We start from the raw sequence: 16,777 nt of genomic DNA on the forward strand, positions 1-16,777 counted from the left end.
AAGTTTCCTGAAGTAGCAAATATGATGTTAGGTAGACAAACACGAGACATCTCTAGAACTGATGTCACAGGTGAGATCTCGAGGCTGGCTAGGTACTAGCCAAGTGACAATGGGGAAAAAAGAACTTTCAACTTCAAAGTCCATGAGCCTGGCAAGAATTTGGGCTATTCTAGGAATGGGCAGGAGGCCAGTGTGCTGGCAGCATTGTGAGCCAAGTTGACAGTCCCACAAGTTGAAGTTGGAGAGGCAGATTGTATAGATTTGTGAACTTATTTAAATGCTTCGTACAGGTTAGGTTGTACTAGGGTAACAAACAGTGCCTGAATCTCAAAGGACAGGTTTATTTCCCATTCATGTCACCTCAGTGGGGCTTGAGTGACACTCCACATCTTCACACTGGGTTCTCTGCTGACACAGCAGCCTACCTGGGATATTGCTGGTCATTGTGGTAGAGGGGGAAAAAAGAGCATGCATCTTGAAGTTTCTACCTGAAGTGTCACATGCCATTCCTGCCCATATATCATTGGCCAAAGCAAATTAAATCATCAAGTTCAATGTCAGTGGGGTGAGGAAGCATACTCCTCTCCCCATGGAAGGAAAGTATATACTGGTATAATCTCCTTGTAAATCTATATTTCTCCACGCACGTTAACCAAAAGATAGAGTTGTACCCCCTTTCTACTTTAGTCATAGGTCCACTTGAGTTATTATCGGAAAATGATTACTTAAAAAGATTTATACTCTGTCAGTACTTCGTGTGTGCAAATTTTAAGAACTCGAATCTCTTATTTCTCTAAATTTTATAAAATAATTCTTTCTTATTCTCATGGATTCTTCATTTAGGGGCAAAATTTAAATCAACTTCAGTAGAAAGGATTTCATATTTACTACCCAGTCGTAAGGATCATCTATTCTTTTGGTAAAAGAGTCTTGAGCTCAATAAAAGACCATTTGTCTACAGTGTCAAATAGCAGAATCTAATGCTAATAATTTACCAAGTGCTTTTCCAAGTGGTGACATATAATATCTTGGCACTTTATGTTTAAATTTGTAAGAGAGTTCAGGAATGTATCAGTATTTCCATCTGTCAAACCAAGAGATAGAGGCACATTGCTTCTCAAGGTCCCACAGCTTGCCAGAGTCCAGACTAGAACAACGTAATGGGTGTCCTTGTCCCTTTTAGTCCTGAGAACCACCAGTAAATTTAAACAACATTTAATGACACCTTTGAATAAAGTAAGGCAGAGGGGCAGGAGTGGTGGGGGAGAAACGTAAGAGTGACGGGCCAAGAGACTGAAAATTTCACGTTGCTAAAAAACTGCATCTGGCAATGCTAGAATCATGTTAAATTATCTCTGCTGTCACTTGGAGGCATTTTTGTTGACGTTGCCCATTGCCGCATAAGACTATGATTTTTTTCTCATCGAACCTTGTTCATTTTTGGAAAAATGCTCCTCTGCTAAAACGGTTTTAAAAAGCTTATTCTCCTTTAACTATTAAGTCTCTGGCTTTGTTGGATAAGGGGATTGACTTTTATTACTGCCTTCTAGAACAATAAAACTGAAAGCACCTCTTCTGGAGGAGATGGAGGGAATTAAATTTGATGGAATGCAGATTTCCATTTTCAAAAAAACTTTGAGTTTTTCCCATAGCTATTTTTTGTTGATCCATTGCCAAACTCTCTAACAATTGCGTAATTCAATCAAAATTCCATCAACAATAGACTGAGGAGGATCATGGTTGTAGTGATCACATAGCCAGCACAGTGGCTGTCTCATAGAAGGTTCTCGAAAAGAATTCCAGTAATGGATGGTGGGCTCTAAAGGACGAACCCATGTCCATAGAATCATGGGCTTCATCTCAGCAACTCCTATCTTGCACTCCTATCGGAAGCTGTTGGAAGGGTAATTATCTAGTAGCATTCAGAGGAAAAAAAAATCGACATTTGGACTTCTGTCTGTACAAACTGTAGTTTAGTTTTGAAAAGCATGGCCAAAACATTGACCAGTCTCAATAAGGGAAGATTATTGATAAGTTAAAGCTTATTTAGAGGGGAAATTTTAAATATACATATTTGCAACCAAATATATAGTATTAAAAGAACATTTTGAGTTATTAATTGCTTACGCTGAGGAACAAATTTCACAAAACACAGATAATTGCACCTTATCTTCTCAAACAAATTTTATTCATATTCTGCTCTAACAAATATAGTATGAAGGCAACAATTGTTTAAGTTTCTTAGTGTATGGCACAGATGAAAAGAAACAAACAGATTTAGAAGCAGTTCAGCATTTAAATGCTGGTTTAACAAAAGAGGCACGTATTATTCTATTTAGCAGTTTATACCAGGTATCAGAAGACATTTTTTTTTTCCTTGCAAGCAACAGACTACATTTATTTGCAGTAAGTAAAAACATATCTTGATCAAGAAAATTACTTTTTTTTCTGATTTTCCTTTATATCACAAATGTCAGGGTAAGGCAAATCCTTAATGAATCATATGATAAAAACCCTATTCCCCAAGAAAATATATTGAACATATTCTGCTAACTTTGTTATTTTTCAAAGCAAAGCTGACATGCACCACATACAGAGAAAAGTCATTTCAAATCAAGTGCATCAAGCAGAACTGTATTAATTCACAAAGAGGCTTTTCAGTATTTCATAGAAAGATTTACAATTAGCTGCGGTGACTAATATGTGACCCAGTATCACAGACAGTATTTGGGATGCCTCCTTTGTAAGCTTTTATGAAAGAAGGTTTGTCCATCATCTGAATAGTTACCAGCTAGAGGAAAAGCCCCTTTGTCTCTCCTAAAATGGACTACCTTTCTAATTAGAACTATAGGTTTCCCCTGCTATCTGAAAGTAGTGTTCCTCTGAAAGCTTCCTTAAGCCGAAATGATGTAAAGCAAAGAAACAAGTACTATTAATTTATATGGAAACATTTTTGAGCCTTCCCAGGCCCTTTTCTGATACCATAGGGCACATCTTGCTAACAGATACAAAATAAAATGAGGTAAAGTACAGATGCTCACAGACGCAATTCAAAGCTATGGCGGCTTGATGCTGAGATGCGGAGTGTAGTTCCCAGGGAAGGAGCTGGGCGGTGCCACTCTCACTGCTTCTATTTTTCATAAAAGCAAAAACCCTCTTTGGATTTCTTTAGGTTCATGGTAGCAGGCAGGCCTTTATGTAGGCCTTTCATAAAAGCAAAGTGGATAATGTGATTTCAAAAAGGCAGGGATACCTATATTATGTTGAAAGCCCACTTTGATCCTCTATATGCAAACATGACTAATATGGGGCTATTTTTCTCCCCCTCTCCCTCCTGTAACTCATCATGACACATAACCTGGCGGAAGTGTGGCTGGAAATTTACACCCAGGGTTCATGTGCAGGAGAATCAACCAGCCTTTTGAATTTTCCGTTGTATAGCCTGTTCAATGACAGCACCAGCGAAAAAAAGGTTCCCTGTGTTGAGGTGTCTTCGATCTGGCCAACAGCTAAAGTTTTTAATATTTTACTATTGAAATGGAAAGTAACTTCATTGTTTTAAAGTGTAAAATCTTATAGCCAAATAGCAACCAAAGGGCATAACGAGGCAAAGATGGAAACACAATTTAATCAGAAGATAAGGTTGAAACAAATTCAGGAATGGGGCTGATGATATTTACTCCTCATTCTCTTAGTTTCCTTCTCAAAGATTACTTTCCTTTTCCTGCAGTTTTCAGGCAGAGAACTCAACTGCCTCCTACCCAACCCACATTTAAAAATGAATGAATAAAATGGCTGTCACTGATGATAAAGAGAACACTCCGACTGAAATAATTTCGATCTCCACTGTTCCTAACAGGGACATTAAGTCGCTTTTATCTTTGTCCATTGAGAAGTCCCCATCCCTCTTGTCTCCTTCATGCTGTTTTCAGTCATAACTCATTACTGAATATGAGTAGCACTAACATTTGAGTCATAGGACAATGCGCTCCTAGCATACACACTTGTCAAGTCCTTTACAAGAATGATGGTGACTTTCAATTAAGTTATAAAGATAACATGAAATATAGAAACTATCAGTATTCATATGGCTTCATTTCTTGGATTACTTAAAATGGGACTTTTCCTTGCTTTTCTAGAAAGCTATGTCTAATGGCAGTAGGGGCATATATATTTCCATATCAAACTGTAGAATAATGGCAGAGGGAGAAATAGCCACGTTCCAAAATTATGAGGTCCCTTAAATATTATTCCTGCTAGGCTGATAAGCAGCTCCGTTTTTAAAAATACAGGATGTTAGAACATGTTACATATGCAGAAATATAACTTGCTAATTATCCCAATATACCAAATAAGCCATCCAAATGCACAACAAATTCAGAAAGGCCAAAAGAAAATTGATAGAAAGATAAGAAGGTAAATTTTCCATAGAGGAAAGATCAAAACTGAAGAACTCCATGGAATATTTAGAAAACAGAACACCCTTTTATTTTAGAAATATTCAATTTGATCCATTACTTTTCTCCCTTTCTCTCTATGTATATCTTAGAATTTTAAAGATCTTATAAGGAGGATGAATTTAAGAAGATGTGTGAGAAGTTATATTAGTTTCCTCAGAAAAAAATAGATTGTTCTTAGAACCCAGGAAGGCTATTGGAAGCAGGCCATTTTGCCTCATGAGGGTCGCTATGCATGTTGGCTCTGGGATAGACATTTGTGACAACTTCTGATTTCCTCCTGGGCTCCTCATCCCTTGTGCCCACTGTACCCCAGGAATCTTGCCTTATTGATACTGCTGTTCCCCTTCAAGGCCATAATTGAGGGATTTCTGGGAGAGGGGATGGGCCATCAAAGTAGTTTTGGATTTGGCATGAACAAACCAGACCATTCAGAAGTAAGCCAGAACTGCAAGCAAGACCTCAAACTGCCTCTGACTTCAATGAGCATCTTTCTGCGGGCAGTCAAACCTTGGGTAAAGACAAGAAGTTCTTTTATGAAAAGCATATGTAGAAGGAGAAATTTCAAGTAGGACTTTTAATATTTATTGGCATACATTTGGGTTCTGAATGCAGGAGCCCTTTCTCTTAACTGAAACACTTAGAAAAGTGTCAACCCTTACAACCGTGTCACAAAGAGTCTCACTAGTGGGCTCTATGTTGAAGCACACAATAAAGACCTCATGACCTAGGTGAGCCTTGCTGAAAGTCAGGGTCAAACATGGACCTGCTATCCTGGCTACTAAGGAAAAGACTCTGATGGCTGCCAGGGTCTGCCTTTGTTGTTATGTCTCTGCACTCTGCTGTGGATTAAATCCTGCTTCCACATTCCTCATTAACCACATGGAACAGAATTGTATCTTGGGAATCCCTGAATAAAATATCATTTTCAATTCATCGCCCTGACCCTTTTCCAAGTGATTTCTGAGCATTTTGCCCATTTTCTACCCTGCCTCCTTTGTCTGTGGATTATTCTGATATCGGGCTCGACGACACCTGAAATTTAGCTTGCTGTTTATCAATAATCTTCTCTTTCTTTGAAGAAACCACAGTATCGACCAGCTTTGTGAAATAATCAAGAAAGCAGACAGGGGCCAGGATACACATGTGAGGGTTACACCGTGCCACTGTGACCCTGGGAAAGGTCATGAGAGAAAAAACAGAAATTACAGGGATAGCGCCTGAAAGATGCATTAACATGGGTCCCGTCACTAAATTAAAGGAAACTTTTTTTTTCTTTTTCTTTTTTCTTTTTTTTTTTTTTTCTTTCTTTTTCTGCAGGTGAACAGAACAAAATGCAGCTGGAGAAATTAGAGCAAAGGATTCTAGGCCCTTCCCTGGGACGTGCCCTGCCCACACCTCCCTCCTCCACAGCTAGCACTACTGTCTTCCTACACCCACTCCCCCCCCCCCCCCCCCCAGGGCCAGGAGAGGCCTGCGATGCTGAGGACTGTGATTTACTTCCATTTCGTTGTTCCTTTGCTTCATCTTGTGCCCCTGCCAAAGACAAGGAGAAACCATTTGTTAGATTAAAGATAATAGATTTCATAGACTTAGCAGGGAATGTCTTTTTAACACAGTCATTTAAATGTTTCTTACCCCTCAAACAAGCCTAGGAATATCTTGGACTATCAAAGAGCTTTGGATATCTGAGCTGTGATTGCTGGCACACAGTATCTTTAAAGAGCATATAAATCACTGCTAATAAATGTATGCCACATTCATGACTTGGTTCCGCTGATGGGGACGATTAACTCAAGTCTTCAAAGTAGTCTTTGAAAGACCTAATCTTGCATTGCTGTGTCCTCCTTTCTTGGGTCCATTCATATGCTCTTATTTCCAGGGTTCCATAGATAAATAATAGTAACAATGTACATAATGCAGATTTGCAAAAGTTATTGATGGCTATACTACCACTTTGAGATCTTACTAAGTCTCTGCTGTGTCCCCCACCTGAGAGAGAACTCTAAGAAGATACTGTGCCTTAGAAGCGTTGATATTCTGTACATTTTCAGATTTTAAAAAGGTGAGGTATAACCCACATATAGGAAATGCACAGATCTTAAGCATACTTCGACCTGTTTTGCAAAACACATACATTTAACCTACACCGCTATCAAGATATAAAACATTCCCGTCACCCCAAAAGTACCCTTTCCAACTATTAATCCCACCCCTGCTCGAACCAACAATTGATCTGATTTCTATCACTGTAAATTACTATGTTTCTGCATGGAAGAACTGCAGCAGATGATCTCTGAGTTGATTTTCTATCTGGTGTCCTATGAATCTGTAAAAAAGTATTCTTTTAGGTGTGTATGTGCAAATGAAAGCAATATAATGCTTGTGGCATATGGTATTTAAAATAGCCAAAAGTAAATGAGAAGAAAAAATCCTGTATCATTCCTCCATGGATAACTTTTTTGGTTAATATTGTGGAGTATTTCCTTCTAGTATTTTTCTATATCTCTCTAATACATATATACACAATTATATATTTTAATTTTAAAAAATGAAAATTGCAAATGTAAAGAAACTTATAAATGGTATAACATACCTAGTATGTATTCCCTATCCATATTTAATATATGCTAATATTTTTCAAATTTCCTTGCAATCTTTACTTTTCAAAAATAAAAGATGCAGGTAAATTATTTATAGATAAATTAATGTAATTTATAGATAAGTTAAAAATATTTCTCTTCGACTGTTAAAAACTGAGAACAAACTGAGGGTTGATGGGGGGTGGGAGGGAGGGCAGGGTGGGTGATGGGTATTGAGGAGGGCACCTTTTGGGATGAGCACTGGGTGTTGTATGGAAACCAATTTGACAGTAAATTTCATATATTAAAAAATAAATAAATAAATTAAAAAAAAAATATATTTCTCTTCCTTCCCAGAGATTACCAAATCCTAGTTTCATTGTGAATCAACTTTCACATTTTTATACTTTTACACAAATATATACTCACAAATACACACATAATAGAGGGTATATAGTATTACTTTGTGTATTATAAAATGTACATGGGCACCTGGATGGCTCAGTGGGTTGAGCATCTGACTCTTGGTTTCAGTTCAGGTCATGAGCCCAAGGTCATGGGATTGAGCCTTGCATTGGGCTCTGCACTGGGCATGAAGCCTGCTTGCGATTCTCTCTCTCTCTCTCTCTCTCTCTCTCCTTCTCTGTCTCTCTCTCCTTTTCTCTCTCTACTTCTCTTTCTCTCTCTCTCCCTTTTCCTCTCTCCCTCACTCGCACTTTCTTTCCCTCTTTCTCTCTCTGTCAAATAAAAAAAAAATTAAATATTTTTTTAACATTTATTTATTTTTGACAGATGGAGTGAGACAGAGCATGAGTGGGGTAGCTATGGAGACAGAGAGAGACACAGAATCCGAAGCAGGCTCCAGGCTCTGAGCTGTCAGCACAGAGCCCGACGTGGGGCTCGAACCCATGGACTGTGAGATTATGGCCTGAGCTGAAGTTAGACACTTAACCAACTGAGCCACCCAGGCACCCCAAAATTAAAAAAAAATAAAATGCACATAAACAGTAATTTTGTTTTGCCCTGTTTTTAGCCACCCACTGATTATTATTATAAATGTATGGTCAATATATACTTTGATTATGCCTTTGTGTTTACCATTCTCCTTGGCTTACAATTGTTTCCTTCACCTTCATCTTTCCTCTGGGCTTAGTTTTCTTCTCACTGTTATGCATCTGTTAGTAGCTTTTAGAGATAGAGTATGTGAGTAGCAAACTTTTCTTTTCTTCCTAAAAATGGCAGTTACTATCTTCTTAAATGATAGTGGAACTAGGAGAGAACTGCACACTGACAATTATTTTTATCCGTGTTTTGAAAACTCAGAATTATTCCACTATCTTCTGAATTAAATTCTTGATGTGGGGAAGCCTGCTGGCCATACCATACTTATTTCTTTATAGGTTAACTCTCCTTTCCCTGTAGTTGTTTCACGTTTTTTCTCCTTGTTCTCTGCTGTTGTGCAATGCCTATTTGTGGGTTTATTTTAAATACGTCCTGCTTGCAACTTATTATTCTTCTTTGAACTTAAAACTCATGACTTTTGTCAATTCTGATAAATCCTCAGCCATTATCTTTCAGACACTATCTACTCTCTCCTTTTAGAACATGTTTTGAGCACAAACATCTTGGCCCCTCTCCTTCCAGCCTTCATGTCTCTTTATGTGTCATTCACATCGCCATATGTCTATTTGCTTTTTCAAATGGTTCTTATTTTTTCAGAGCACTGCTCTTTTCTTACAGTTTTATATCTGCTTTTTATCTTTTTTTTTGTCATTTAAGTGTACTTATTTTATAAAATCTTCAGAATTCTCTACTCTAAAATTATCACAGCACTAATCATCCTTTAAGTTTCCCCTCTGATTCTCATTCATGGTAGGTCATTTCCTTGTGTGTTTTGTAAGACGTCAAATTGTGAATTCATCATCCGAGAATTTTTTTTCCCTTGTAGGAATTCCAAGTGATAGTTGCACATTTCAATGTGTTATTGACAGCAGGGGTAGTACTGTCTATAATCAACTATTAAATTAATTCTCAGTCTGTGTATTTCTGTATGACTTTTGATGGCATAAATTTGTGTTTCAAATTCATGGTGCATTTGTGTTTTCTACTTGTCACAGGAACCTTTTTCCTTCCCCTCATGGCACCCTTAGGCTGACACAGGTCTCCTTGTTAACTTCTTGAGCTGGAAATCCCAGGTTTATTTAGGTAGAGTTATCAGTTATAACTTCTTACCCTGAGTGGCTCAAGGTCCTAGGTGGACATTAGTAAGCAAGGGTCTAGCCATAGGGCCTATGTCTGCATCAACAACCAAACTGTAGCCCTTAGGGCTACTGTGTCTTCAGCTTACCACATTACAGCTTTGGATTTCAAATTCCTCTTTATATCTGACACCTTTGTTTTCATGTCAGTTGAGCTAGCTAGGTATTTAAACATTTTTTGTTATAATTTATTTCTCATTTCTAAACATTTGTATTAGGAGACATTCTGCATCACCTCACCTTTCCAATTACCTGTTGCTACATAACAAGTCACCCCAAAACTTAGTGGCTAAAACATCATGGTTTGTTATTTTTCAATGTTCTATAGTCTGGTCTTGGCTCAGCTGGGCAGTTTATCTGTTCCAGGTGGTCTCCATTGGGGTCAGAACACCCAAAATGGCCCTCAGTTCTAGAATCTTCCTCCCTGGGGCCTTTGTCCTTCTATAGTAGTGTTTGAGTTTCTTACAGGATGGTTGGGTTCCAAGAGCAAGCATTCTGAGAGTGTAAACATGGAAGTTACAGGGCCTCTTAAAATGCACCTAGGTAGCTGCCAAACTCAGCCTGCCATGTTTCTCTAGAACCAAAGGTTCAGATTCTTTAACCACCTTTCCATGACCTCAAATACCTGTTTAAAACTTATTTTTATTTGCCAAAGTGTTCTATTGATTTGCTGAGTCATTCCCCTATTCCCATTTATGATACTCCTGATTCTTTACAATTATAAATTACACAACACTAAAATATTCTTGCATCATATCTTGGAACTCTGTAATTCTAATTTGATTTCACTGTATTTCTTCCATTTCCTGAATGTGTGATACACAGAACTAAAAGTCCCTTCTTTCTTTTGAACTACCACATAACCTCTACAAATTCAGCTGTCTAAATATTTCTGTGGGAATTACTGAAGTTCCTCAGATCATACTGTTCTCTGTGACAACTGTGTTCAGAAACTCTCTACTGTTTAGGGAGCAGTATGGTGTCATCAAATAACTGTCCTGGGAGTATCTGAACTTCCATTGATCATCCAAGTGACCCTGTGTAAGTCACTTCTCCTTCCTGGAATTGAGTTTCCTTTAACTAATATTGAACTTTAAGTTTTGACAGCTTACTCTTTTGGGTAAAGAGATTGATTCATGTTCATGGTCAAAGAAAATATTTTGACATTAACCAAGGAAAACATTGATCTGGACAATTTATTTAGATATTGATCACACAGGAAAATAATAGTGTCTGTAAGAAAAATTCTAGAAAGAAGTTTATAGTTTGTTGGCAATAAAAGGGCGAAAGGTAAGGCAACACTGAGGAACCTGCATTTAAATTGTTCAGGCTTAGCCTCACTTCATTACTTTTTAATGGAAACTTCTTTACTGTATCATTTCCTCAACCTAACAGGATAATTTTAAATACATGGACAAGGTTTAAAAAAAGGAGAAATGTTTATAAGACCATATTTGTATGAGTTTTAATTTTTTAGCAGTGCTATACTATACATGTATAGGTACTACATTTGTATGTATTACACAAATGCTATTATATTTAGTTTTAAATGATGTTCAAGACCACGATGGGAAGGACAGGTGCCTACTTTCATATATTCTCAAGCTTTATTCTACTGTGATGTTGGAACTCAAGTCTGGAGCAACATGGTCTTCTGGGTGAGTGTAGAGGCCCACCGAGAAGAGGCCAGGGAGTGCAGGAAGGTGCTAAGAGGCAATGGTGTGAACACAATTGTGTCTTACACTGGATGACCCACAATTCATCTATTTCATAGGGTTTTTTTCACAGTTACTATTTTCAGCTAGGAATCAGAATAGCGAGATTGACTTCTCTAATTCTTCTCACCAGCCCTCAAGATATGGAAAAGGGTTACAGACTACTCATCATTTTAGATAAATTTCACTCTCTGATGAGAGATTTAGAATGGTGGTTTGGAATAACTCCTAAACATGAACTGCTCTGGACTATGATTCTCTCTTTTTTTTTTTTTTTTAATGTTTATTTATTTTTGAGACAGACACAGACAGAGCATGAATGGGGGAGGGTCAGAGAGAGAGGAAGACACAGAATCCGAAGCAGGCTCCAGGCTCTGAGCTGTCAACACGGAGCCCGATGCAGGGCTCGAACTCATGAACCGTGAGATCGTGACCTAAGCCGAAGTCGGAGGCTCAACCGACTGAGCCACCCAGGTGCCCCAAGGACTATGATTTTCTTGGGGAGTTCCCCAAGGCTCATTCAACTCAACAAACCCCGTGTAGACATACAGGTCCACAGGTAGTGGTGTGACAAGATAGGACACAAGTCAGGCTTCTTTCTGCCCAAACACACTCAAGTGCCTTTCCACATTCTCCAGAGAGAGATATTTAGTGTTACGTTTAAAAACTATTATTTAGTGTTAGTTGTTAAAAACAACTCAGCAGGTAGCTTCTGGAAAAGCTACACTTCAGAATCAGCTAGGGGTTGCTGAAATAACTTGATCCCTCTGGGAGGCCAGGAGGTTAGATGGATGGAAACATTTTTTTCTTGTTGTCAAAACTCAGAAAAGCAGGGAACTGAATATTTGACTACGTTGTGGCTTATTTCCCTCAAAGCATGGTGAGTTTTAAGGGGTTATCCTTGCTCCTTCCACTGTGTTATTTGGTGTAAAGATTTTTAAAGTATAGCCTGAGCCACACTGTGGGACTTGGCAGAACCGAGGGAAATCCAATATACCATTTACAAACACTTCCCATGGCTGGTTTAATCAATTGAAAATCCCACTACAGGGGCAACTTACCTATCAGTTAATCTTCTTGCTGACTCTCTGTTGGGTCATTTACACTGTCAACCTGACTATTCATTTCAACTGTAACCAGAAAGGAAAACAAAAAAGGTTAAATATTGATTAAACCCAAATCTTTTGAACACATTACAATGGTCTGTGAGTCGTTACATTCCTGATCTCGTGTCTTGTACCTCTTTTCAGTTCCTTTTTCACTCATTCCAGATTTGGGTTTTTAGATTTGGGGGTTTTAGATTTTTACTGGCAGGGGCCAAGGAGGGCAGAATTGCCTCTTACTGAACTGTAGAAGCTGAGCTGTCATTTTTATACCAGATTTTTGGGTTGCCATTTTGGGTGTATTTATTACCATCCTGAGGTAAATTCAAAGGCCTTAATAGATGTCTAAGAAAAGAAAAAGAAAACAAAGCAAAACAGATCATTGACATGCAGAGAGGTGAGCAGCTGTCTCTAAAATGGCAATGTCAGTAGGCCTGTTTGGTTTGCTATGTTTTCAAGTGTGAATTTCGAAACAGACCCTGTAACTTGGCCAGTGGGTGCAGCAGCAGTGGATACCATGCAACAGAAAAGCAGAACATCTGACCAGACCACACAGCAATGGTAAAATGTGTGCTTTTACATTACTGTGTGCATTGTTCTGTGAACATTTGCATAAAATCTGAATACATAATCAAAGCCATTGTCCAGAAGTATTCCAGAGCAGGGAGCCATAGCAGTCGCTCTGGAAAATTTCAAGGGTGAGTAGGTTTAATAGATGGATATTTTTAAAGCATCAAAGCCCATATTATAAACGGAGAGACAATATACAAATGGACAGTGGCCAGACCGTATGTAACAATATAACTGACTAAAAACCTCTGCAGCAACCAGCCTGGGCAATCCAACCACAGCCTCTGTAGCAATCAGCTTAGAATGGTCAGGACTTGACAGTGACTGCCAGCTCCACCATATTCTGGGCCGATATTCCAACGAAGGACCATACAGGGAAGGCCAACCAATCACCCAGTTCTAGGTAGCCCAAATCCAGCTTCCCCATGCCAACCACCTCCAGTCAGAGGATGCTTGGAACCTTCTCTTTTGTTAACAATAAAGATTTTCCACTTCCCTGCCTGCCTTTGAGTTGACCAACACCAGTGATAACAGCCGACTATACTTAGCTGAATAAGTAACCTCTGTTTGTTCTCGTTCAGGTAGTCTTCATTTACTGGCACAATAAATCAACAATCCAAAGCTCTTTTTCTCAAACAGGAAAACTTGATTAAATTAAAGTAGTGGCAGATGCTGCTTTTCACACTCCAAGGAGGCATGAAAGAGGAAATGACACTGAAGGGCATACTACCCAGCTCTTTCTTAAGGAGGAAGGTTTTAAAAGTGGGTCTCTGTTCCACCTGCAAACTATCTTGGGTCTCTCATGATGTGTGAGCTTACTCTAAACCCCAGGTATAAACTGGCCAGATGCAGCAATGTTACTGATATGAGGAGAATAATACATGTACTTTCTATCCTGGTCTACAAAATTATTGTAAGGTTGCCCATCTTAGTGAGGTAGTGTGCCGCATAAAATATAGGAGAACATTCTTTCTCTGTTTCTTCCTCCAACCCAAGGGTCACTGGTTCCAAAACCTATTAACAAATGTTAATATAAAAAGCATCCCGTGATCAAATAAGTTTGGGAAAAGCAATGTTAATACACCTCTTTACAGCTGAGCCTTCTGAGAGCCTGTAATATGCATGACGAATCTCTAAGTGAGGACTAAAGCTTAGTATTTCTCACATTTCTTTCCCTTTTATTCAATGAGCATTGTATGGGCCTGCTATTTTTCAGAACATGTTTTATAAAGAACTAGTAAAGAACCATGTCTATAATGTCACAACCAGGCTGTGGCAGGTTTCATTCAACTGAGCATGACTAACATGTGGTAGTCTTTAATGCATCTGAAGTTGAAAAACATTCTCCTAGGTAATTCATACCTATGAGTGAAAAACAAACAAACAAACAAACCCAGTTTATATGGAAGGGCTTATAATTAAGGGAGGAAATTCAGGTGATGAAAAGCTTCTACTGGGTGTAATACCTAGTGTAGAAAACTGTATTTAAAACCACCAAGTAATTTCTACCAGTGGCTGAATTTTTCCCAAGGTCCTTATCAGCTCAAAGCAATTTGCTTTTTTCCTTTGGCTAAAAGAACCCAAATAGCAAGATATATATAAACGGTTGATCATCAACCAATTTTGGTTCTCCTAAGCTCTGTAGGCCAGTGGAATCAAATATTTACTAAATCATATATTCCCAAATAATTGTTTTTCTAATGCAAGTAATATTTCAAAGTGTTCCCAGCATCGTTGTACAGGGGCAAGGATATATTAATACTCCTGAGGTTCAGAGTATTTAGATGCCTTCAAAATGAGACGTGAATAAAGAAATATTTTTTGTAAACTGATTTCTAAGGTGCTTTTAAAGATTTATTACGCTTTTGGCCAAGCCATCTGAAATAATACAGTGAGGTAAGGTGATGAAGGTCCAAGATAACCTTGGCCCAAACTCAAGCCGGGGCTCCCCTGAATCCCTGTAGAACAGGGATAACTTCAGAAAAGTTCTCTTTATGGAAGTAAGGGATATTCCCATACAGTTCACCAGCTTTACTTCGGTACAGTTCACCCTTGGAATTATCCACTATGACTTCCGTATTATGGGCTATGATTAAACTGAGGCACATACTGTTCTAAAGCATCTAGCATCAGTGTTTTGTTTTTTTTTTAAGTCTCCCAATTTTATTAGTTCCTAGTAGAACAAGGTTTTTGAACTTTACCTTGTTCTAACTGAATATGTTGCTTCACAGAATAGATAGCTCCCTTAATCCTAGATTATACACAGAAAATGTGTCAGATTTGTAGTTTGCATGCACTCAAATAGCTCAGAACTTTACCATCAGGACTCGGAGAGTTTTCTGTGTAGCCAGAGCCTTCGTTTTGCACAGGAACTCTAGGTGTGTCCTCGTCTTGAGCTGAAAGAAAGAAGATAGTCCTCAATTAATAGAGAATTAGAACAGCCTGACTGCCAATTGTTCTGTCACCCTCCATTGCCCTCTTAAATTTAAAAATACTCCTGGGATTCAACTTCTTTTGCGGAAAAGGTTAAGGGAGGAAATAGTGGGTTGAGTTGCTTGAATTCTTTAGTGCTGTCATCTAAATTCTCTTTAATTTGTGAGATAATCACATACATACATAACACAATTTCTCAAATTAAAAATCCGATCGCATGAAAGCAGGGAAACTTGGTTTAATCAGAACAACCTACAATTTAAATTTAGGGAAATGTGTGTGTGTGTATGAATTTATACAGCTTAACCTTTGAAAAGGGGGGGAAAAAACCTGTTTTGCCTTAGGCATGCCTGAAAGCTGAAAGATTCATTCTCTTGGCAGTGAGGTGTTTTTTTTTTTTTTTTTTTTTTAAACACAAAATGAATGCCTTAGATGCTTTCCTCGGAGACATTCTCAGATGCTGCTATTTTGAAGTGCTGAGAATCAAGTCTTTAGCTAATTTTTGTTATGATTGATCTCTATTTTGCACAGCTTCAGAGGGTGTGCATCCATTCAGCTGTGGCTGAAGCTATATAACATGCTTAAATATACTAGTAAGTGGATTGTTTTTTCTTATTGTGAGAATTTGCCAGATAGTCCGAAGGACAAGAATATCTTACATCTTAGTTAAATGTCTATTATGTTTTCACAACTTGAAGACCAATAGCATTTAGAAATGAAGATACAGATAAAGGTCTGGAAATCGATATTATTTAAATACTTAAAAAATTTTTAACGTTTATTTATTATTGAGAGACAGAGAGAGACAGAACATGAGCATGGGAGGGGCAGAGAGAGGGGGAGGCACAGAATCTGAAGCAGGCTCCAGGCTATCAGCACAGAGCCCCACGCGAGGCTCAAACTCACAAACCGCGAGATCATGACCTGAGCCGAAGTCGGATGCTTAACCGACTGAGCCACCCAGGTGCCCCTAAAATACTTTTCTAAATCAGAAGGTTGAATTCATTTTCATTACATGAGTACTTATTGAGCTCAGGGTATGTTAAATTTGGTGTGCCTGTTGGTGAGGATGAACCAAGGATGTTAAAGGTCCAGTTTATAGTCTCTTCAAAGGAAGGAATCTTCAAGGATAGAACCTGTGCTCTTGGTAATGATTTGCTGAAGCTGACAATCATGAAGTATGATTCAAAGGTGACCAATCTCTGAGCCTTGGTGGAAGGGTGGTAGGTAGGTTAGTACTTGAAGACATACAAGACAAGCAGAGTGGGGGAAGGTGAAGAAAGCCATTTTAGATTTGAAGTCTGAAGTGCAGGGTCATATAAGGAGAGATGCCAAACAAGCTTTTGCATCCAGTCCTGAGGAAGAGAACTGTGAATAGACATGTGGATATTTGGGAGATGTCAATGTAGAAGTAACATTCATGAAATGAAGGTAGATGAGAGGAGTCGGGAAAAGGATAACAGAACTAAAAAATGACTGATAGATCCCAAGCCTTCAATATGGAAGTAACTGTGCCTGTCACTTGTTTTCATTTGCTCCTGAGGATGAGGTCGGGAAAAGGAAAACAAAACTGGAACCTTCCAACTGGACTTCAAACCATATCATATCCTCTCTAACTCCACCAATTCTGGAAAGTGGGCCATTCTCAATTTCTCATCA

At 38.5% G+C, this 16,777-nt stretch overlaps 1 protein-coding gene across 1 annotated transcript in view; it reads right to left on the reverse strand.

Moving 5' to 3' along the window:
• Positions 1-2,159: 2,159 nt before the first annotated feature.
• The window catches only part of MACROD2 (mono-ADP ribosylhydrolase 2), a 2,059,774-nt gene continuing 2,045,156 nt past the window's right edge, over positions 2,160-16,777 (reverse strand). The window contains exons 17-19 of the mRNA XM_058684846.1: positions 15,004-15,081; positions 12,074-12,142; positions 2,160-5,993 (exon numbers count right to left, since the gene is read on the reverse strand). Of these exons, the coding sequence (XP_058540829.1) occupies positions 12,081-12,142; positions 15,004-15,081 (140 nt within the window). The 3' untranslated portion in view covers positions 2,160-5,993; positions 12,074-12,080. The remainder of the gene's footprint in view (positions 5,994-12,073; positions 12,143-15,003; positions 15,082-16,777) is intronic.

This window comes from Neofelis nebulosa, chromosome 9 (assembly GCF_028018385.1).
Source record: "Neofelis nebulosa isolate mNeoNeb1 chromosome 9, mNeoNeb1.pri, whole genome shotgun sequence".
In the NCBI taxonomy this organism is placed as follows: Eukaryota; Metazoa; Chordata; class Mammalia; order Carnivora; family Felidae; genus Neofelis; species Neofelis nebulosa.